This window comes from Hyperolius riggenbachi, chromosome 7 (genome assembly GCF_040937935.1).
Source record: "Hyperolius riggenbachi isolate aHypRig1 chromosome 7, aHypRig1.pri, whole genome shotgun sequence".
Lineage (NCBI taxonomy): Eukaryota > Metazoa > Chordata > Amphibia > Anura > Hyperoliidae > Hyperolius > Hyperolius riggenbachi.
This window is the reverse complement of record NC_090652.1, coordinates 236,193,647-236,216,312: the sequence shown is the minus strand read 5'-3', so window position 1 is coordinate 236,216,312 and position 22,666 is coordinate 236,193,647. Positions and strand designations below refer to the sequence as shown.

Sequence of the window (22,666 nt, the reverse complement as noted above, 5' to 3'; positions counted from 1 at the left end):
CTGGTCTCCCTATGACCCGAATAGCCCCACTGCAGTCCATCATGAATGCGGCAGCCAGAATTATCCACTGCTCCCATCGCTCCACCACAGCGGATCCCCTCCTTGAATCCCTCCACTGGCTTCCTATCCAGTCCAGAATCAGATTCAAGATACTGTGTCTGACCTACAAATCTGTCTACAAAACCTGTCCAACCTACATTTCCGATCTTACTCAGAGGTACACACCTAGCCGCTCACTCCACTCTTCCAATGAACTTCACCTGACCGCCCCCCGCATCACCCAGTCCCATGCACGCCTCCAGGACTTCTCAAGAGCTGCTCCAACACTATGGAACTTCCTACCTCCACCCATTAGGGCAGCCCCCTCCTTCAACATCTTCAAGAAGGCCCTCAAAACTCACCTTTTCACTCTGGCCTACTACCCCTCACAAGTGCTCTAAACCCACAGCTGAACTCTGGTCCCCTACCTTTCGTGTCCTTACCTCTCCCTCTAGATTGTAAGCCTTTGGGCAGGGTCCTCCTCCTTTTGTGTCCTACCTGATCATGCACCTCCAGTACTGTGAACCCATGCTATGCATCTGAGTGAACCTAACTTGCCTAATCTCCATGCTCCCATCCAGTGACTGACTAAGCATTACCTTGTACTCATACTGTGCTGTGTGATCTGGTCTTGTATTCCTGTATTGTCATTTTGCTGTATGTCACCCCTAAATATTGTCTGTAACCTAAACTAATGTCCAGCGCTGTGTAATATGTTGGCGCCTCATAAATACAATAAATAAATAATAATAATAATATTATACAGAAAATATCCATATAGTAGGTATTTTCAAGATAAATGTTGAAAAAGAATACACATATTTTATATGACACCCTCGGTGACCTCAGCACTGCTGTACATTAACCAGAAAAAGACAAATGAAATGGGGCCTTTAACTAGATAGCAGTTTTTGCCCACTGCTGATGGTCACCTGGCAACTGCCTAGGTTTGCCTTCTAGATCTATATAGGGGGTACCTAATAATGGGGCACATCTGGCTACCTATATGGGGAGGATACCTATTAATGATTAATGGGGAACATCTGGCTTCCTATATGGGGGACTACCTAATAATGGGGCACATCTGGCCCATACTGACCGCAGCCCAAAGTCCGGCCAAATGCCACTCATGGGTGCCAGGCACAATGAACGGGCACAGGGACACAGGTGGATGCAACCACAGGGAATTTATTATATAGGGTGCTCAGTGGCATTGTGCTTAGCAGTCTTGTCTTTCAGCACTAAAATCCAGGTCTCAATTCCTGGGCTGGACTCAGTCTACATGGAGTTTGTATAATCTCCCCGTGTTTGTGTTGGTTTTATCTGGGCACTCTGGTTTGTTCCCACATCTCCAAAACATACTGCTAAATTAACTGATCCTCTTCCCCTAAACTAGCCCTAGACTATGGTAGAGAATAAAGTTTGAGCTCCTCTGATGGACAGTTAGTGACATGACTGCATATACTCTTCAAAGCACTATAGAAGAGGTCATCCAAAAATCAATATATGATGATGATAATGATAATAATAATAATAATAATAATAAGCACACTGTATAGGATGTGAAATGAATTGAGCTATGCCACCTGTTCCTGGCCTTTTATTTAATAAACTCCCAGTGTCAAATCAAACCTGGTGCTGTAAAGAACCTTCTTAAAGTTCCCCTGACCCGGTTCCCTCCCCCCCCCCCCATACTTTTAATATTGTTTAATTACTGGTGCTGTGACTAGCACACAGCACCATCCTCCCCCCTCCAGCGCCCCCTGTAGTTCCCGTTCTGCTCAGTCGTAACATTCGACTGAGTAGAATGTTGAATATGTGAGGGTAGGAACTGGCAGTTCTTCCTCCCCTCTGCTCGGCCATAATTCAGCCCCCTCCAGTCGCCGCTATAGTTCCCCTTATGATTTACTAAACACAGCGCGCAGGGGAGCTGCACTGTGTGCAATCTTGTGGTATTTGAGGTCGGATATCCTTCTGACCTCAATTAACACAAGACCGCACACAGCGCAGCTCCCCACGCGCTGTGTGCAGTAAATCTTAAGGAGAACTATAGCGGCAGGTGGAGGGGGCTGAATTATGGATGAGCAGAGGGGAGGAAGAACTGCCACTTCCTCCCTGCACATATTTTATGTCAGAGCAGGTGGCGCTGGAGGGGGAAGGATATGACTAGCACACAGCACCAGTAACAAAACATATTAAAAGTATCGAGGACCAGGTACTAGGTCAGGGGTATTTTAAGGCTGCTTGTCCACTTACCGCCATCTGCTCCAAAAAGCAGATTACGGCTGTTTTTCAGATGAAAACAGCACCACAATTTACATGTAAATCGTGGTACGCATTTTCTATTAGTGCGTTTCTATTTTTTGCAAATCTCAATCATGGGGCTGCACGATTTTTGGTGCAATAGCATTCTGTTACGCAACGTTTCACGGTGCAATCGTGGCGGTGGTAAATGTAGGTTGCGCAATCGCATCACAGCGGGATTTTGCATCTCACTTTCTAGTGGAAAAACAGCCTTAAAGGGTACCTGTAGTTAAGGTAAAAAAAAAAAGTTAGATACCTTAGTAGCAGGAGACTTTGGCTGGTTCAGAGACTTCCCTGGTCTCCCTACGCCCCTCTATTCTTGCACTGGGACCCTCTAAACCATCTTCAGCATTATTGTCCACAACTGCTTGTAGCCATGCTCCGTGCTGCTGATGTGAACCCCCTGCGTAGTGAGGTTTCATTCATACGCATGGAGGGGGACGGCAGGGGGGGGGGGGGGGGAGATTGCATGGCTGCAAAGATAAGGGTTCCAAAAGGAAAACACAGGCAATATTTGGGTGCACCATGTGCCAGCATAGGCCTTAATGTGAATTACAGCTACATCAGTTCTCAGACAGTAATTTGGGGCTCCAATTTTACTATAGAAACAGCGTAATTCGGCTGCCAGCAACAGCGGGGAGCTGAATTATGTCATACCCCTGAGTCCATGGCATCCTGGAGGGGGCATAGTAATTAACACCAGCAGGACTTTTGCAGGAGCAGGGTGAGCCATTTCTTTGGCTTTGCCCTGTGCCCAAAATACCACCATGGTGGTTGGCCACAGCAACATAGGTGGGAGTGACTACAAAGCTCCGGCTCTCTCAGCGAGGCTTCGGGTTTCAACAAGGTGGCGGGGTTTAAGATTAATCTCCGTATCACCACTTTTATTTGCTTTAAGCATAGAACCTTTGGCCCAGGCTATAAGATCGAATCCGGATATCCAGGGTATTGTGGTTAGGGACGCTGAATACAAATGGTCACTTTTCGCAGACGACTTTCTGCTTACACTATCCAATCCCCACACCTCTTTACCGAATCTTTTAAAAGTGCTCTCTCAGTTTGAAATGATCTCTGGATTTAAGGTGAAAACAGACAAAACTGAGGCCCTCCCTCTGAATATTCCACAGGCGTTGATCTCATTGCTCAAAACAAATTTCCTATGTAAATGGCCAATTGGCCATCTTAGGGTATTAAATATTTAGGAGTCCATATCGCCTAATCCTATGACAAATTATTTGAACTTAATTTCACTCCTCTTTTCAAGAGGATAAAAGCTGATCTTCTCAAATGGCTACTTTACCCTGTCTCTTGGATAGGGCGGATTTATGCCTTAAAAATGAATTCCTTACCAAAACTCCTCTATTTCAGACTCTGCCGGTGCAGGTTCCGTTAGGGTTACTTAGAGCTTTACAAGCAGACTCTCTCCGGTTTATTTGGGGGCATAAAAAGCCTAGGGTCTCTTGTAGAGTAATGATGGCAGACAGGAAAAGAGGGGGGCTGGGGGTCCCGGATTTAATGGCCTATTATTTAGCTTCCCATTTTAGGCAAATTGTGGAATGAGCTAAACGACCCCCACATGCGGGATGCGAGGTACTATTGGAAAAGGCATCTACTTTTCCTCTTTCCCCTTTGGCATTTATTTAAAAGCATCCCTCAAGACAAACTTCTCTATTCAGACCACCCTATCATCCATAAAATTTACTATTAAACTTTGGCAAACCTATGCAACCGACTTGAATTGGCTTTCCAGGCCTTCTCTACTTTCTCCTATATTGGGGTCCCCCACTTTTAGTAGGTCACTTTCTAGTTCATTTCAAAGATATTGGGGGAATATTTATTAGACCTTTGTCCCGCCCCTACCTTATCGCTTTTTACCCTTTAAGGCCTTTCATGAACGTTACACGATCCCTGGAGACAGACTATTTGATTTTTTACAATTCCGGCACTATGCTCTAAGTTTATCCCCTACATTGACATTCCCTCCACTGACATTTTTTGAACATTTAACTAGGACTCTAGACAGGCAGAAAGGTATGATTTCGCTCCTATATGAGGCTTTGACTTTAACTCCTGTCTAATCTTTTGAACCTCACTTATATATGGTTATATGGGAAAACGCCCTTCCAAGGTCCATGAATATAGCTAAATGGCAAAAGATTTGGGACAACGCTCATCGAACATCTATTTGCATAGTAGTAAAAGAAAATATATGTAAATTACTCTTCAGATGGTATCGCGCTCCTGAACTTCTCCACTGTATTTTCCCATCTGTTTCCGAACCGATGTTGGAAGGGCTGTGGACAGAAGGGATCGCTGGAGCATATATATTCTGGTTCTGCCCTAAAATTCATAATTTTTGTCTCTTAGTTCACAAACTGGTGAACCAAGCTATCCAAAAAGATGTCCTTTATGACCCATGGGTTTTGCTCTTGGGCCTGCCTATCCCCAATACTCGGGTGTCGACGCAGCAAATGGCTAATATAATTTTGAAAAAGTATGGGACTTTTGGGACATTAATGTAATTATGGCTGAGTCAATTTCATGATTGCTGTCTGTTTTTCTCTTTGACTGGAGGATGCTGGGTGGGGTACCTTGAGGTGAAGATATTCTGCTATGACTTTGGTTGGGAGGGGGGGCGGGATTAGGGGGTTTGGGACTCTAGATAAGGCCTACTTGTTTTATTCTCTTTTCCAACAGTGTTCTACAATGTTTTCTTTCCTTTCTTTAAAACTGTTAATGGTACTAATATTTCTGAATACATCACTGCCATACATCTGATCTTACTTAATGTAAAACTCTATTGAGGATATAGCTTATATGATTATTGAAGATAATGGTTATATTAACATCTATGCTACTTTTTGTACTTATGTATCTTCCTCAATAAAAAATTTTAAGTACCAAAAAAAAAAAAAAAAGAATGTCCATCACAATGAATTGGGGGAAAAAGTCACCAATTTGCTCTCCGATCCTGTTTAAGGGGACTATAGGCTTTAATCAGGATTACCTAACTATCATGTACATTTCACTGGAGGTGGTCTCTTTTGAAGGTAATTGTGTTGACTGGAAAAAAAAATCAGTTTATGTACAGAAAACTATAGCCTGAGAGCACTGCACGATACCATAGAGTCTGACTGCCTCACAATGCTGTCCTTCCCTTTCCAATGTCAGTGCAGATAATTATAAAGAAGCTAAAGTTAGGAGAATTTCAGATACTTGCACTAAATATATTTAAAAGCAGGTTGGAGTTTTAATTTGTAGAATATATTTTGTGTTTACACTTGCCCAGAGCCAATATGGGGGGAAGGAAATAAAGCAAAGTTTTTATGCTTTTTCACTTAGACAATGCGAAACGCAAGGTATGACCACAATATTAAATATTCCAAAGCTTACAGCATTAATGTTTGCAGGCCAGGACACAGAAACACTTCTGCTTTACATTTAGCAGAGCAAAGTCAGCATCTTCCCCAAGTATGTCACGAAACCTGAAAGGGCAAACAAATAAATATTATGTTTATTGAATATTTAATAACACAAAAAAGGGTTCACATTATTGTCATTGTAAGTGAGGAGGGTAACCAGAAACCCTAAAAAAGAAAAATCATAGACACAACGGGAGCCCCAATAGTGCAGTATGCCACAAAAAGGAAGGTGATATAAACTGAACAAAGATGGTGCTCACAAAGGGAGGTTGCAAACGGGGCAACCAACCACTACAAACAGGCGGAGGTGCATAAACCCGAATCCACTCGTGTGCCCAGGCGAAGCTGGGTGTGGTTGTGCCCTTAGTGTAAAACAACCAATGGTCCTTATAGTGGCGGGGCCACAAGAAACTTCAAAGGAGGGTGATAAGCACAAAGGGGAAAAAGAGGTGCCTAGAGGTCTGTTAAAACTATGTTAAAGAGACTCTGAAGCGAGAATAAATCTCGCTTCAGAGCTCAAATTCAGCAGGGGCATGTGTGCCCCTGCTAAAACGGCTATCCCGCGGCTAAACGGGGGTCCCTTCACCCCCAAATCCCCCCTTGCAAAATCCACGACCAACTTGGTCGTGGATTTTGCTCCTCCTGGAGGCAGGGCTAACAGCTGCAGCCCTGCCTCACAGCGTGTCTATCAGCGGCGCATCGCCACCTCTCCCCCGCTTCTCTCAGTGAAGGAAGACTGAGAGGGGCGGGGGAGAGGCGGAGATACGCGCTGATAGACGCGCGTGAGGCAGGGCTGCGGCCATTAGCCCTGCCTCTATGCAGGAGAGATCCCCCGCTGCACGGAGGGGATTTGGGAGGTAAGGGACCCCCGTTTAGCCGCGGGATAGCGGCGTTTTAGCAGGGGCACACATGCCCCTGCTATCTATGAGGTCTGAAGCGAGATTTATTGTCGCTTCAGACTCTCTTTAAAATGACACGGAAGCGAAAAAAAACCTCATGATATAATGAATTGGTTGTGTAATACGGATAATTGATAGAACATTAGTAGCAAAGAAAATAGTGTCATATTTTTATTTTCAGGTATATCGTTTTTTTTTCATAACATTGCATGATTCTTAAATAATTGCAGTTTCCACAATACACTCAGCATTTTAAATGATTTCACCGAGCAGGCTAGTGACCCTTTGAACTTTTCTCTGCAGAAAAACCATAAACAAAGAAGAAACAATGAGAGAGACAGTTGAGATAAGAGCTTCAAAAGACAGTGCTGTCCACAACTTTATAAAGTCGCAGAGCTCAAAGAAGCTCTTTTGCATAGATGACAACTGAAGTTTCTTAACTCTTCCTGCACTAGAAACAATATGAGACTCATATCTGTGCTAATAATGTTTAAAGAGACACTGAAGCGAAAAAAAAAAATGATATAATGAATTGGTTGTGTAGTACAGCTAAGAAATAAAGCATTAGGATCAGAGACATAAGTCTAATATTTGTTTCCAGTACAGGAAGAGTTAAGAATCCCCAGTTGTTATCTATGCAAATAGCCATTGAGCTCTGCAACTTTGAAAAGTCGCAGAGAGCTCTGACTTCTGATTAGGTTATCTCAGCTGTATTGTGTTTTTCTTTTGCCGAGGACAGTTCAGGACAGGTCAAAAGTTCACTGCCTGTTCTGTAAAAACTTTTAGGGCCTGTAGAATGCTGAGTAATGTGTAAACTGCAAATATTAGAGAATGATGCAATGTTATAAAATAAGGTGTATAACTGAAAATAAAAATGAGAATATTTTTTGCTACTAATGTTCTAGTAGTTACCCCTACTACACAACCAAATTATATCATCATTTTTTTTCCGCTTCAGTGTCTCTTTAATTTCTTAGCAGTATTACACATACAAATCATTATATCACAAGTTTATTTTCACTTCAGATTCCCTCCTTTAAAATCAAATAAGAGAAAAAAAAAACGAGGTGACTTACCTAAATGAAGACAAATTCATGTAATAAATTAATTTTAACTATGCACTGGAAACACGTTTCATGGGTCGAAACCCACTTCCTCAGGTCAGTTATAGTGCCAAAGGGTACTGTGAGCCAAGATAGAAGGGCCTTATTGTCATGGCTTTTCAATAAAAAATATAAGGGCTTAAGTTGAGATTGGAAATGTTCTACAATGAGCATTTTGATGATCTACATGGCTGATGCAGGAGCCACTCACTTTAATCAACAACTTCAACACTCTCCTCTCCACTTCCACACGACAAGTGGATCACAAATGAAGATGTGGGACAAGCATAATGTGGAGAGCCCCCACCTGTCTCTCATGCTCTTGCATGTCCATATGGGCAGCGGTGGGAGTTTTCCCACCTCACGGTGGTACTGACAGCCATGTCTGTGGACTAGATGAACTGGCGCTGGATCAGTTATCAGTGTTTCCCAGAAGCTCTTAAGAAAACTAGGAACCCTGATACCTACTTCATTATCACTTATCCATCATCAAGTCATTTTTTATGGTGTGATGCTTAATGTGAATAAAGATTTGGCAAGTTGTGTGATCTGATGTATATCTAGGCATCGTCTAGGCAGCACTTCCATGCAACACAGGAGGAGTAGAAAGTCTTATGACCCAAGAATTAGATATATCCTTGAAAAGGATATACTGTATTTATCAGAGTTCAAGTGGTAAGTAAAGCTGTGCCTGTTCAGGTGTTTTCACCACCAAACATCAGTTAAACAACATGTGCTGGCCCACTGGGACAAATCTGAGCTGTCCCTCTGAGAGCTCTTCAGCCTATCTAGATGGGGTTGCATAGCCGATCAGTTTTGTGCAAACTGGAACACACTCGATTCGATAAAATGATCAAATTGAATGGTCAATCATACAGCCAAATTGCTCCATGTATGGACACTTTAAAAGTTAAGTTGTAATAAATTTGTTCTCTCATTGGAGCTTTCCCATACAGGCAGGCTTTTGTAACAATTCAAATCCAAACAGACAAGAGTTGGGTTTTTTTTTAACCAGTATTCTCTTATTTATTCTTCATTGACAGTGTCTTCAAATTGTGGACAAGACATATGGGTACACATTTACAGTTCCAATTCACATAAAAGACTGCCTGACACATGTTTCACGGCCAAAAGCCGCTTCCTCAGAAGCACACCGTATACAAACATCCAATGAGCCAACGACAAGTACCAAGCAATCTAAAGTTCATGAAGGAGTTGTGCTCAGCGACGATTCCATGTATTCATGAGCTGTAAGAGCCTCTTACAGCTCATGAATACATGGAATTGTCGCTGAGCACAACTTCATCATGAACTTTAGATTGTGTGGTACTTGTCGTTGGCTCATTGGATGTTTGTATACGGTGTGCCTCTGAGGAAGCGGCTTTTGGCCGTGAAACATGTGTCAGGCAGTCTTTTATGTAAATTGGAACTCTGAATGTGTACCCATATGTCTTGTCCGCAATTTGAAGACACTGTAAATGAAGAATAAATAAGAGAATACTGGTTAAAAAGAAAAAAACATCTCTTGTCTGTTTGGATTTTAATTGTTGCATTACTTAGGGGTGGAACCACACTATTTTTATTGTGTCTATGTAACGATCGGTGTCAGCACGCAGAGAGAATCTGATTATTGGTGATCTGCAGTATCACCAAGAATGCAGATATATACCTGATTATTGATGATCTGCAGAATCACCGATAATACAGATATACTGCTAACCTCTGGACACCTATAGGTATGTGAGTGTTTGGTGTAACAGTAATACTTTGAGTAATGCACCTGCTGAGCAGGTGACCATAGGCAGTAAGGAACACTGCTCTAAGAGCACAGGAATCTTCCAGCAGCCTGAGACTCTTCAAGGGGCGGAGTCAGGCTGAGGAGAGGAAGAACCAGAGAGTGAGTGACTCCTGAAGGTGGATGTCACTATCTGATCTGGAGACTATCTCTTAAGTGGAGAGATAGCTCTCGAGGTCGGGCACGCCTGGTCGGCAACACACGGACAGATAAAGTACAAAGACAGAAGGCTGATTCGATATCCAAGGCAAGCAGGGTCTGGCAACGGAATATCAGATATGCGAGGTACCGAATCAGAAGACAGAGGAGAAGTCAGGAAAGCAATAAGTCATAACAGATATCAAACAATGCCTAGTCTGGGTGCGAGGTCCGTGGTCTCAGCACCCTGGAACTAGTCTGGAATATAATACAGATGACAATACAGTTCCCTAGTCTGGGTGCGAGGTCCGTGGTCTCAGCACCCTGGAACTAGTCTGGAGTATAACACAGATGACAATACAGTTCCCTAGTCTGGGTGCGAGGTCCGTGGTCTCAGCACCCTGGAACTAGTCTGGAGTATAACACAGATGACAATACAGTTCCCTAGTCTGGATGCGAGGTCCGTGGTCTCAGCACCCTGGAACTAGTCTAGAGTATAACTCAGAAAAACAATACAAGTAATCTGGCTCAGTGTGAATTCCCAGGTCCACCTGGTTCAAACACACTGTTGGATCTGACTAAGGTCTGAGTGCTTCCACATAAGTGTTCGCAACGGCAGACCACTTGAAACTGGCCAGCAGTAACTATATATGGAGTAGTGCTCTCCAGCACCACCCCTAATTGATCAACCAATAGTAACCTGCTTTGAAGTCAGCTGATCGGCGTGACCAGCTGATCTCTTCTTGCCCAGTATAAGAGTTCTGCCTCTCAGCGCGTATGCGTGTATTCCTAAGCCTGTGTGCACTAACAGACTCAGCCACACCAGGCACACGCTGCCGCGTGCAAACCGCCGCGCCGGACGCGGAACCAGCCGCCTTACTGTTGTTACATGCGGCGGCTTTTCCGCGTTCTGCCCTGTTACCAGACGCACGCTTCCGCGTGCAAACCGCCGCATTGGACGCGGAATCAGCCGCCTCCTCAGCAGCACACGCTTTTCCGCGTTCTCTCACAGTCTATAAGGCAAACTTTTGTGTTGTATGTCTGAATTCAGAAGGTGTTTTGTAAATGTTATGTACTGTATTACCTCTTCTCCAGCAACGACAGAAAATGTTTTGATCCTTCTGGATCCTTTTCTTTCATTATCTGAAACCAGCAAACTGCCTGTAGAAAACCCAAAAGGCCTTCCATGGACATTGATGTCTGTACAGGTATATCAGTGATCCTAAATAAATTAAATAATACAAATATTAATATGCAAAGGGAGCAGACATTTTTATAATACTTTATTATGTCCTCTGAAAGAGATACAAACAATATTGGGCTTCAGCTATGTTACACCTAAGTTACTTTGTTGGTCTGCAGCGATTGTCACTATTTTTATGTACACTGTAAATAACAGTGATTTATAATGTATGTGTAATAGATTCTGTAAAGTATGTGTAATACTCCCTTCTTAAGTTGTTAACCCTGCCAGTTGCAGAACTTATAATGGAAGGGCCTACTAGGAACCTTATTATAGGCATAGGCAAACGCAGGGGGCATTACAGCTGCCCAGAATCCCCCCTCAGACCAGGGCTGGTGCAGTGTCTGGGGACAGGCACAAGTTGAGACACCAGAATATCTGCAGGTATTCTGCAGCTCACAGCACTGCCCCCTTTCTTTCCCTGTTATAGTTGACTTTGGATGGAGCAGCAGCGTGTGTACAGAGTATGGAGCAGCTCTGGGGAACTTAAAGGGATACTGTAGGGGGGTCAGGGGAAAATGGGTTGAACTTACCCGGGGCTTCTAACGGTCCCCCGCAGACATCCTGTGTTGGCGCAGCCACTCACCAATGCTCCGGCCCCGCCTCCGGTTCACTTCTGGAATTTCAGACTTTAAAGTCTGAAAACCACTGCGCCTGTGTTGCCGTGTCCTCGATCCCATTGATGTCATCAAGAGCGCACAGTGCAGGCCCAGCATGGTCTGTGTCTGCGCAGTACACTCCTGGTGACATCAGTGGGAGCGAGGACACAGGCGTGCAGGCGCAGTGGTTTTCTGACTTTAAAGTCAGAAATTCCAGAAGTGAACTGGAGGCGGGGCCGGAGCATCGGTGAGTGGCTGCGCCAACACAGGATGTCTGCGGGGGACCATTAGAAGCCCCAGGTAAGTTCAGCTCATTTTCCCCTGACCCCCCTACAGTATCCCTTTAACAGAGCCAGGTATGAGCACAGCCTTGTGCTTCTGCTGTGTAAATGCTTCACTTTCCCATTCATTACCAACGTCGGCTGTCCTCATTATTATCTGTATCCAAACTGCTCCTGATCGATCCCGTTGTCAATCGGGAGCAGATCGGACATTTAGGAAATAATTGTCAGATCCTGTCAGTCAGACGGGGAATGCATTATGTCTACCCAGCACGATGTCCTACCATATTATTAGACTGTATTGTGCGTGGCTGAGGGAGACCTTTCAGGAATCTCCACCCCCCCCGCCCTTGAAAATATTGAGTTTGCCCCTGATAGGGATTACATATAAAATACTTATAGAATATGGTGCCATTGAACTAACTATTCCTTCGTGTAGAAAAAGGGAATCTGTTGGAATTGACATCTCAGAGGAGGACTGTGACGATGCCCTATTAGCAGGTAAAAAGTCATCTCCGTGTGTCCATGAGCGTATCGCACAGCTCTATATCCCCCATCAGTCATACTTGCTCATACACACTATCAGTCTGCCAGTCTGACTGTATGCTCCACTGCTAACAATAGCAAGTAAATGGGGTAATCCCAGACACTAGATGTGGCTTTCTAGGGTGTGGTGGTCATCCAATTTAACCAGTGGCTAGCGAATACAATTTATGTAGAAGAAAGGGCCAGAGGATACAATTCTTAAACCTTGTCTGTGAGTACAACAATACTTGAAACTTAAATACTAAACTAGAAGTGGCTCTTGGTTTTCATTTTTGAGATCTCTCAACAACAAAACATTTGTAAATCGCTTTTCTCACGTAGGACCCAAAGCGCATAAGCTTGTCACAGATCAGTACATAGTGGTGCATACAGGGGGAAAAGTTATGTGATCATAAATGCTAGACTAAACAGGTGACTTTTCCATTTTGATTTAAACCTGTCCATGGTTGGAGCTGTCTTGATTACACTTGGAAAGGCATTCCAAGGGCTAGAGGCAGCATGACAGAAAGTTCTGACTCCAAAGCTTTTTAGTTAAACTCTGGGGGTGGTCAAGTTATTGGATCCTTTTGATCTGAGGTTGTGGGAGGTGTGACGCAGTTGCAACAAATCCTTCAGGTATCCTGGGCCAAGGTCATGTAGGGATTTAAAGAGACTTTGAAGCGAGAATAACACTCGCTTCAGAGCTTATTTTCAGCAGGGGCATGTGTGCCCCTGCTAAAACGCCACTATCCCGCGGCTGAACGGGGGTCCCTTACCCCACAAATCCCCCCTTGCAAAATCTACGACCAACTTGGTCGTAGATTTTGCTGCTGGTGAGGCAGGGCTAACGGCTGCAGCCCTGCCTCTCAGCGCCGTCTATCAGCGGCGGATCTCCGCCTCTCCCCCGCCCCTCTCAGTGAAGGAAGACTGAGAGGGGCAGGGGAAAGGCGGAGATACGCGCTGACAGACGCGTGTGAGGGCAGGGCTGCGGCCATTAGCCCTGCCTCAAAGAACGGAGGGGATTTGGGAGGTAAGGGACCCCCGTTCAGCTGCAGGATAGCGGCGTTTTAGCAGGGGCACACATGCCCCTGCTGAATTTAAGAGCTGAAGCAAGTTTTATTCTCGCTTCAGACTCTCTTTAAATGTTAGCATGACAGTTTTGAAAAGGATTCTGCATTTTATGGGTAGCCGATGTAGTGAGCAAAGGATTTGTGTTATGTGGCTATGTTGTGGTTGGCTTGTTAAGTCTTGTGGCAGCATTCTGTACTAGCTGAAGGCAGTGTAGGTATTTATTTGGAAGGCCTGTATAGAGGGCATTACAGTAGTCCAGCTGTGATGTGATAAAGATGTGAACTAGGGTTGGAAGATCCTCTGAAGGAATAAGGTGCTAATTTTTTGCAATATTCCTTAGGTTAAAGAAGGAATGTTTCACCACAGCTGAGATTCAAGGTATCTCAAGATCTAACCTCTGCATTTACCCTATATAACCTTCTCCCCCAAGGCCCCACTAACACTGTCTAAAACAGACAGTAAGCCCTCATTGCATTTATTTACCACTATTACAAAGGCAGTATTTGACAAAGCTGGCTGATTTCAAGCATCTTGTGCAAGGTACAAGTACTTTTGCTGAATTTTTTGGCAATGTGGTGATGCATAAGTTGGTGAGAATTGGTTTCCAGGTTAGTTTTAGACACTCATGAGGTGGGTTATGGTTAGGCATTAGGTAGGGGGTCTTCCTTTTAGGCACTTATGGTAGGGGTTAGGGTTAATCACCCACCCTGGCAGCCGCTTCTTTGAGCCCCTCCCATCTGGCCGCCGCTTCCGAACTATCCCATCCAAGACAACCAGGCGCGGAACTTCTTCTTCCCTCAGGCAGTTCTGCTGCTCAACAACACTGACCCCTGACTCTTCCGTCCTAGCCTGAAACCAGCATACCTGCCTTAGTGTTGCTCTTCTGCCTTCTCTTCTCTGTAGCCGCTAATGTATTGTAAATGCTGTAAGTATGTGTAATTTGTCGCCGTATATATGTAAAATGTACAACTGTCATTATGTACTTGCCCAAGCCATGTGTACCGCAAGCAATTCCGAATACGGCACCACCGTACTTGGCGAATAAATCCATCTTGTAATCAATAGGTGGAAAAGTTAGGGTTAGGCCCCTACAGGGGGAGTTAGACATTAGGTAGGAGGACTGGGCTAAGTACTTTTAGCAGATGGTTCAATTGGAAATGGGTGCCGGGTAATGCATAATAAAATAGCTGCAATTTATATTGCCAATATTTTACTATAAGTGACATCATCTGGCGCCTAACTGATCCCCAATATGTACTCTTCCAAGGAAGGGAGGTGGTTGTTATTTTAATGTATGTATTTAAAGAAGGATTGTGTATGATTTTAAATGCCCTGAGGAAGGCACACCGGAAGTAAACTGGGTCTGGGATATACATGTTACAGTATATGTACTCAATAAACAAGATACGCTTTAGCAAGTACAATTGCATGTTGGTGATTTCAACTGCAGGTGTTGTCTGCAAAATATTGTCCGTTTAACTCTCCTATACTGTCAGCCACAAATGGCTGTCCTCCTGACTGGAAGGAAAAGATCCATGTGGGGATAAATCATTGAATTAAGAAAAGCATGCAAAGCACCAATACACTGCTTCAGAGAGTATTTTGATTAATTGCTGTACTGTCTGTGCTGGTGTGAGTTGCAACACATTAAGTTCTTTGAAGCAGTAGATTGTTGCCTTGCTTGTGTAACACCCTCATAGCTTTGTGTCATGGTAATGTTTAAGGCTAGGTCCACACTAGGCACGGTTGCAGGACGGACGCTGCATTCCGGGATCAGGGGAAGTACCACCAGACCGCAAACTGATCCGTTTTCAAAAAAAGTGCATCAGTTTTGCATCAGTTTCCGTTCAGTTTTTTACCCCAAAAAACGGACAGAAAATGTCTCTATAATTAGGAAGGTAGTCGGAGGAGTTTTTGGGCCAATAGTAAAGTTCAGGCTATCCGTTTTTTCATCCGTTTTTGGTGCTATTTTGCCTGCGGAGATGGAGTTGCGTTTTCCCATTGCTTTTCACTACCCATCCGTGTATCCGTGGTCCGTAAAAATGCAGCAATTCCGGACCTTCCGTTCAGGTTTTGAAAACGGGTCCCTGCAAACGCAGACGGATCCGTTTTTTTCTTTGGTGAGGACGGCTGCTATTTTTAACATTAGTATCCGGGACTCCGTTTTTCATCAGGGCTGAAAAACGCAGCCACGGATACGTTTCCGGACCTAGTGTGGACTAGGCCTATTGCTAAACCTTTTTTATTTCCCTCATGGGTTGCAGTGCACAGTTCTGTCCACTAGGGGTGCACTTAGGAAAGATTACTGTGCTACCTAGGAACCAAGTTTTGGAGGACAGTTTCAGAGGACAGGGGAAGTTTTGGCGCAATAATGCTGGAGAAAGAGAGAGAAGGGACAGGGGAGTGGCATGTTTTCTGTGTGTACTGTTAAAGAGAGAGCTACTGGATTGTCTGGCCAGACAGAATATTAAGCTGTATGACTGCTGCACTGGGACCAGAGAGAGTGGACTGTTTCCTTGAATGAGTAAGCCCAAGGACTTAAGCTGGTCATACACTGGCCCGATTTGCCGGCGTTCAACAGCAGATTCGATCACTGGAATCGAATCTGCTGCCAATCGTTCGCACCCGCCGATCCGATTTCCTCCCAAAATCGGATCGGTCCGTCGATCGCGCCTGCGGGAAATTACCCGCGGGTAGGGAGCGCGTCGCTAGCGGCGGCCGATCCGATACAGGTATACATTACCTGACGCTGGCTCCCAGGCATCTTCTCCGCGCTGCACCGCTCTGTTCCTGCTCCATCCCAGCGTACATCAACTTCCTGTGTCACTCCAGTGACCAGGAAGTTCAAATAGAGGGTGCTCTATTTGAACTTCCTGGTCACGGAGTGACACAGTGTACGCTGGGATGCGGTGCGGGATGCTGGGATGCGGTGCAGCGCGGAGAAGAGGATCCGGAGCCAGCTTCAGGTAATGTATACAGGGGGGACAGGCGGCAGGAGCAGCTCAACAGATTGTGATCGGTTTCAGGCTAAAATCGATTCACAATCTGTTTGCAGTTAAGGCAGCCATACGATCCCTCTCTGATCAGATTTGATCAGATAGGGATCTGTCAGTTGGTCGATCTAATGGCAAATCGACCAGTGTATGGCTACCTTTAATCATAGTGAGTTGCTGGTAATTCTGCCCTTTAGAGGTAACAGATCTGCACACCATTCTACAGAGTTTTGAACAGTGCATCCAGGACAGGAAAGTGAGATCAACACAAATCAATGCCCTGCATTCACCCCAGATGCATTGTTACTAGCTGTCCGGAGCTGTCTAGCTGTCTGGAGGGCACTGTGCTAACTCTCCTAGTGTATATTTCTCATGCTGATATTGAAATACTTACAAGGTAAATGCTGAGAGCCTAGAAACCCTGTTCTGGATCATATAACTCAGTAAAGTGCAGGGAATCATAGACTGTGGACTCGGACAATAGTTAGGGATCTTCCAGCACAAGTGAACAATACTGTCCACCATTGTTATAAGTATTCAACTGAGAGACGGGCCCCAACGCATGCAGCTGCCAACTTTTTCTTCTTTTTGCTACCACCAGGACTATATATTTCTTCCTTTTTGGTATATCTAAGTATTGGAAGCCATTTATAGGGATTAAGATATTCGGCTGCTGTATTTTCATTTGTTTAGAGTCAATATCTAACTTTTATTGTATTCTCAGCATAGTTTATCTTTATAGTGAAACTTGTTATAGCGACACCCTGTGGAGAAAAGTGTAATCGATTGAAACTACTGTTTAAAGAGAATCTGTATTGTTAAAATCGCACAAAAGTAAACATACCAGTGCGTTAGGGGACATCTCCTATTACCCTCTGCCACAATGTTGCCGCTCCTCGCCACATTAAAAGTGGTTAAAAACTGTTTTTAAAAGTTTGTTTATAAACAAACAAAATGGCCACCAAAACAGGAAGTAGGTTGATGTACAGTATGTCCACACATAGAAAATACATTCATACACAAGCAGGCTGTATACACCCTTCCTTTTGAATCTCAAGAGATAGTTTCTTTCCCCCTGCAGCTATCTTCCACTGAAGTGTCAGGCTGTTTCTTCCTGCAGAGTGCAGACAGCTCTGCCTGTATGTAATTCCTCAGTATGTGAAAGCCCAGCCAGCTCAGAGGAGGATTTATCCAGCTTGTAAAAGATAAGAGAAGAGAGAAGCTGCCCTAATCTAAATAATACACAGGCAGTGTGCAGAGAGGGGCCTGGAAGGGGAAGTTCATAGCAGAACCACAACACTGAAGAACTTGGCAGCCTTCCAGACACAGGCTGACAAGTCTGACAAGAGAGAGATAAGTTGATTTATTACAGAGATGGTGATAGTGGAACGTGCTGCAGTAAGCCAGAACACATTAGAATAGGTTTTGGAATTTGTAGGATGATAAAAAACAGGATGTAATTTTTGTTACGGAGTCTCTTTAAGAAACTGTTTGACCTTGCTTTACATACCATACTGCAGTATTATTTTATAACTAGTAATATTGTGTGCAAGATTGTGTGTTTACCATTATTTTGTTTAGGGTCTTACTGTTGAAAATAAACAGGCCCATTGTTCATATAAACTGTGTCTGAGCTTTGGGGAAGAAAAAGGGGTGTTCACCGGAGCAAAGGAGGTCTGAACCTACTATCCCACTTCTAAGGCACACCCACGGGTGCGCTACAGGTGTTTGTTCGTGAGTGCACACTACAGGAGTTGCAACCACACATCGTCGTTCATGCGTTTTTGCACATTCCTGTAAGAAAATTTGCTCTAAAAATGGTACAGGCAGTCCGGGCCATCCCGCCCATGATGCCAGGTGATGCCGCTTCCTAAGGCGGTGTCACGCGTCATGCGACATCCCACCCACCCCACTGGCTCCCAGCTCCCTCCCCGGCCACCACTCACCTCTGTGAAGCAAGTGGTGGCCGCCTCCTGCAGCAGGGCAGGCTCACTGGGGCCCCCTCACCTGTCCTGCTTCTAGTAGAACTCAGATCGCGGGACTCGCAGCGGCTCCCATAGCCACGAGTATACCGGAAGTAATTACTGGCTATGGGAGGTCTACTAGAAGCAGGACAGGCGAGAGGGACCCAGTGAGCCTGTGCTGCTGTAGGAGGCGGCCGCCGCTTGCTTCAAGAAGGTAAGTGGCGGCCGGGGAGAGAGGGGGCCCAGGGGAACCACCTCGCTAACCTATACTGGGGCAACTATACTAGCTATCTATACTGGGGCAACTATATTAGCTACCTATACTAGGGGCAACTATACTAGCTGCCTATACTGGGGCAACTATACTACCTATACAGGGGGCAACAATATTGGCTACCTATACTGGGGGCAATTATACTAGCTACCTATACTGGGGGCAACTATACCTGGCTACCCCATAGTGAGGGTGAACATTTTTGTGTGCTGTGTGATCATTCCAAATCGGGGAGAGGGGGTGCATCCTAACAAGTTTGCCTCGAGCAGCAAAAAGTCCAGATCCAGCCCTGCAGGCAGCACATTTTCGGTTTTCTCAAAATCATAACGCTGCAGTGAGGACACCTTTATAAGGTGGCACTACTATGTAGCGCAATCTCTCACAGTGCAAATCAGTCTTACCACTGGACAAGATAAGACTATTGCTGCACTGGGGAACTTTTTATACTATGTGTCAACATCCACCGCATGCAGCCATGACTAACTAGCGCATACCACTGCCTAAAATACAGACTGCTCAGCTGCTGAGTCCAGAAGCTGTGTTGCTCCGTTTGTACATCCAAACTAATCGTGATTGTAGGGAGCTGTTACACACTCGTGTAGTAATTTTATAAGGAACCAATAACAATAGTTATGATTCCATATAAAAACTGAAATACTGTTTTACAAAATCCTTGTAATATATAGAGGAGTTTGCTTTGTTTTCAAGAGTAGAAAGTCTCTTTAGCCCTTACCATTCCTTGTCTTCTAGGGGGACAGCCTCATATATTCTCTGATACTGGCTTTCTAAGTAGTTTTTGATTTCTTTGCCCCCACACATTTTAAATGTATCTAAACCCTAGGGAAAAAAAAGTATATACTAAGATTAGTTTAAAATGAGAAAAAATATGAGTTATATGTTGTACAACAATACTTAATCACTGCGAAGGTTCCTGTACATTTTCTGGCCATGGCAAGATTTCAAATGGCCACCTTTTTCTGCTCTAAATTTCACTGTTACTACAAACAACCTCTCTGGTTAAGATTATCAGTACATATAGTGCACTTACAGCAGTAAAGCTGGCCATACACTTAAGGTTGTCATACATCAGGCATCTTGGTGGCCAGTTGACCATTCAATTGTTATAACAAAAGCAGATGAAAATCGGTGCCACCACGAGCATGCTGGATTGACGATGTAACCAATTTCGGGCCAAAATTGGTAGCATGTATCGATCAGACATGCTGCAAGATGTCAGGCTGATGTACTCGATTAGGTGCATGGGGGTAATGTCGTACGATATGGGGACAAGCGACGGATCCACCAGCGCTGCTCTCCCTAGAGTAAAATGTGCCCCTCGTCTGGTGCCCTCTGCATGAATACTTTCCCTGTCAGTGTCCACCACTGGCTCCATCTCCACACTCTTCCTCCCATACACGCGCCCCACGTGGTTGCCAGCGTAACATGGGCGCTAGGGGGGACAGTGATGAGGGTGCGTCACCAAGCTGATCCTGCAAGATTTCATGCTGAAATGGATTGGGAATCGGCCTGCAGTATATGGGCAGCTGACAGATCTCTCTCTGATCAGATTCGATCAGAGAGAGATCTAGCTCTTGGTTGAATCTGCCTGTGACGCCGGGCGACGGGCGTCGGCCAAAACGCAATTGCGGTCGGTTTGTGACACAAATCGTTAAACCGAGATGTGATGTGTAATCTCCCTCTGACTAGGAACAGCTGGGAGGTTTGGTCTTAGCTGAGAGAATTCCTGTAAAAGCCCTGGGGGGAGGTGTTAATTAGCTTGGACAATGCTTGTGTCCAAGAAGAATGTTTACTTTTAAGTACCTCAGGGAGATGTCCATAGTCAACAAATGGTGAGCCAGCAAAGGACACTTCCCTCACAGCAGGAGGTCTATTCAAAACCTGCTTTCCCACAGACTCCATGGCACCGACAGGGGCAGATTTGAATGCATGTGTTGTATGATTTCTTGTCTATTACATGGGGACCGTGTATCGCACAGCTATGAAATTCATATAGTCTTATTCGTTAAAGTCTGCCCAACGTGCGGATATAACATTCATGGCAATATCTTGTCCAGTTATTGCGGTATGAATCTTCTCAGGAACCTGACCCACTGCCCTAGTCACGTGAGCTGAAATTTTCGAAATTTCGCATTACTATAATTACGCATGCGAAATTCGCGATTACGATGCGAAATTGCGGTAGCGTAATTGCCATTAAAATCGTAATTGAAAATACCGTAAGCGTAATTTTCAATGCGAAATTTCGCGTTTCGTTCATGCCGTAATTTCGCATTAAACGCTACCGTAATTTCGCGTTAAACCGTAACGCTCCGTATAATCTAAAAAAGCCGCCGACTTTAAGGGTTAATAGCAAAGCCCCCTTAAATGCTAAGAGTCTCAAATTTGGAGAATATATTAAGGAGATCAGGAGGAATAAGAGGGAAATTTTTTTTTTCAAAAAGACCTTATAGTTTTTGAGAAAATCGATGTTAAAGTTTCAAAGGAAAAATGTAAACATTTAAAAACCCGCCGACTTTAACGGTTAATAGCAAAGCCTGCTTAAAGTTTAGGAACACCAAATTCCCAGGGTATATTAAGGGGATCAGTGGGAATAAGAGGAAATTTTTTTTTTTCAAAAAGACCTTATAGTTTTTGAGAAAATCGATTTTTAAGTTTCAAGGGCGAAAATGTCTTTTAAATTCGGAAAATGTCAGTTTTTTTTGCACAGGTAACAATAGTGTATTATTTTCATAGATTCCCCCAAGTGGGAAGAGTTTTACTTACTTCGTTCTGAGTGTGGGAAATAAAAAAAAAACGACGTGGGGTCCCCCCTCCCAGACCTCTTTAACCCCTTGTCCCCCATGCAGGCTGGGATAGCCAGAATGCGGAGCACCGGCCGCGTGGGGCTCCGCACCCTGACTATACCAGCCCGCATGGTCCATGGATTGGGGGGGTCTCGGAAGGGGAGGGGCAGCCAAGCTTTCCCCTCCCCCTCCGAGCCCTTGTCCAATCCAAGGACAAGGGGCTCTTCTCCACCTCCGATGGGCGGTGGAGGTGGAGGCCGCGATTTCCTGGGGGGGAGGTTCATGGTGGAATCTGGGAGTCCCCTTTAAAAAGGGGTCCCCCAGATGCCCACCCCCCCTCCCAGGAGAAATGAGTATAGAGGTACTTGTACCCCTTACCCATTTCCTTTAAGAGTTAAAAGTAAATAAACACACAGACACTTAGAAAAAGTATTTTAATTGAACAAAAAACATAACCACGAAAAAAGTCCTTTAATATTCTTAATTAACCATTAATACTTACCTGTCCCTTTAAAAGCCAGTTCCCACGCAATATCCTCGGAAATATACTAAACAGTTACAATATAACAAAGTTATTACAATGTAACAACTTTGTTACATTGTAACTACGCCGCACCCGACGCCACTCGCCGCTCAGCCGCCGCACCCGCACGCACCCGACAGAGCTCTGAGCTATATAGCTCAGAGCTCCCTAAGCATCTTTGTATTTGGGCTCCAAGGAGCCCCATTGGTCCTTAGCAGACCACATGTGGGTGACATGTGGGTGACAGATGTGGGCGGGGTGGACAGCGGGAGCCGGCGGGGACTTAGCGTCCCGCACGCACCCGACAGAGCTCTGAGCTATATAGCTCAGAGCTCTGTAAGCATCTTTGTATTTGGGCTCCAAGGAGCCCCATTGGTCCTTAGCAGACCAATGGGGTTCCTTCTGATTTAAAGGAACCCCATTGGTCTGCTAAGGACCAATGGGGCTCCTTGGAGCCCAAATACAAAGATGCTTAGGGAGCTCTGAGCTATATAGCTCAGAGCTCTGTCGGGTGCGTGCGGGTGCGGCGGCTGAGCGGCGAGTGGCGTCGGGTGCGGCGTAGTTACAATGTAACAAAGTTGTTACATTGTAATAACTTTGTTATATTGTAACTGTTTAGTATATTTCCGAGGATATTGCGTGGGAACTGGCTTTTAAAGGGACAGGTAAGTATTAATGGTTAATTAAGA

At 44.8% G+C, this 22,666-nt stretch overlaps 1 protein-coding gene across 1 annotated transcript in view; it reads right to left on the bottom strand.

Moving 5' to 3' along the window:
• Nucleotides 1-5,573: 5,573 nt before the first annotated feature.
• Nucleotides 5,574-22,666, bottom strand: part of LOC137525794 (uncharacterized) — a 61,312-nt gene continuing 44,219 nt past the window's right edge. The window contains exons 5-7 of the mRNA XM_068246995.1: nucleotides 19,384-19,487; nucleotides 10,785-10,922; nucleotides 5,574-5,828 (exon numbers count right to left, since the gene is read on the bottom strand). Coding sequence (XP_068103096.1) covers nucleotides 5,741-5,828; nucleotides 10,785-10,922; nucleotides 19,384-19,487 — 330 coding nt within the window. The 3' untranslated portion in view covers nucleotides 5,574-5,740. The remainder of the gene's footprint in view (nucleotides 5,829-10,784; nucleotides 10,923-19,383; nucleotides 19,488-22,666) is intronic.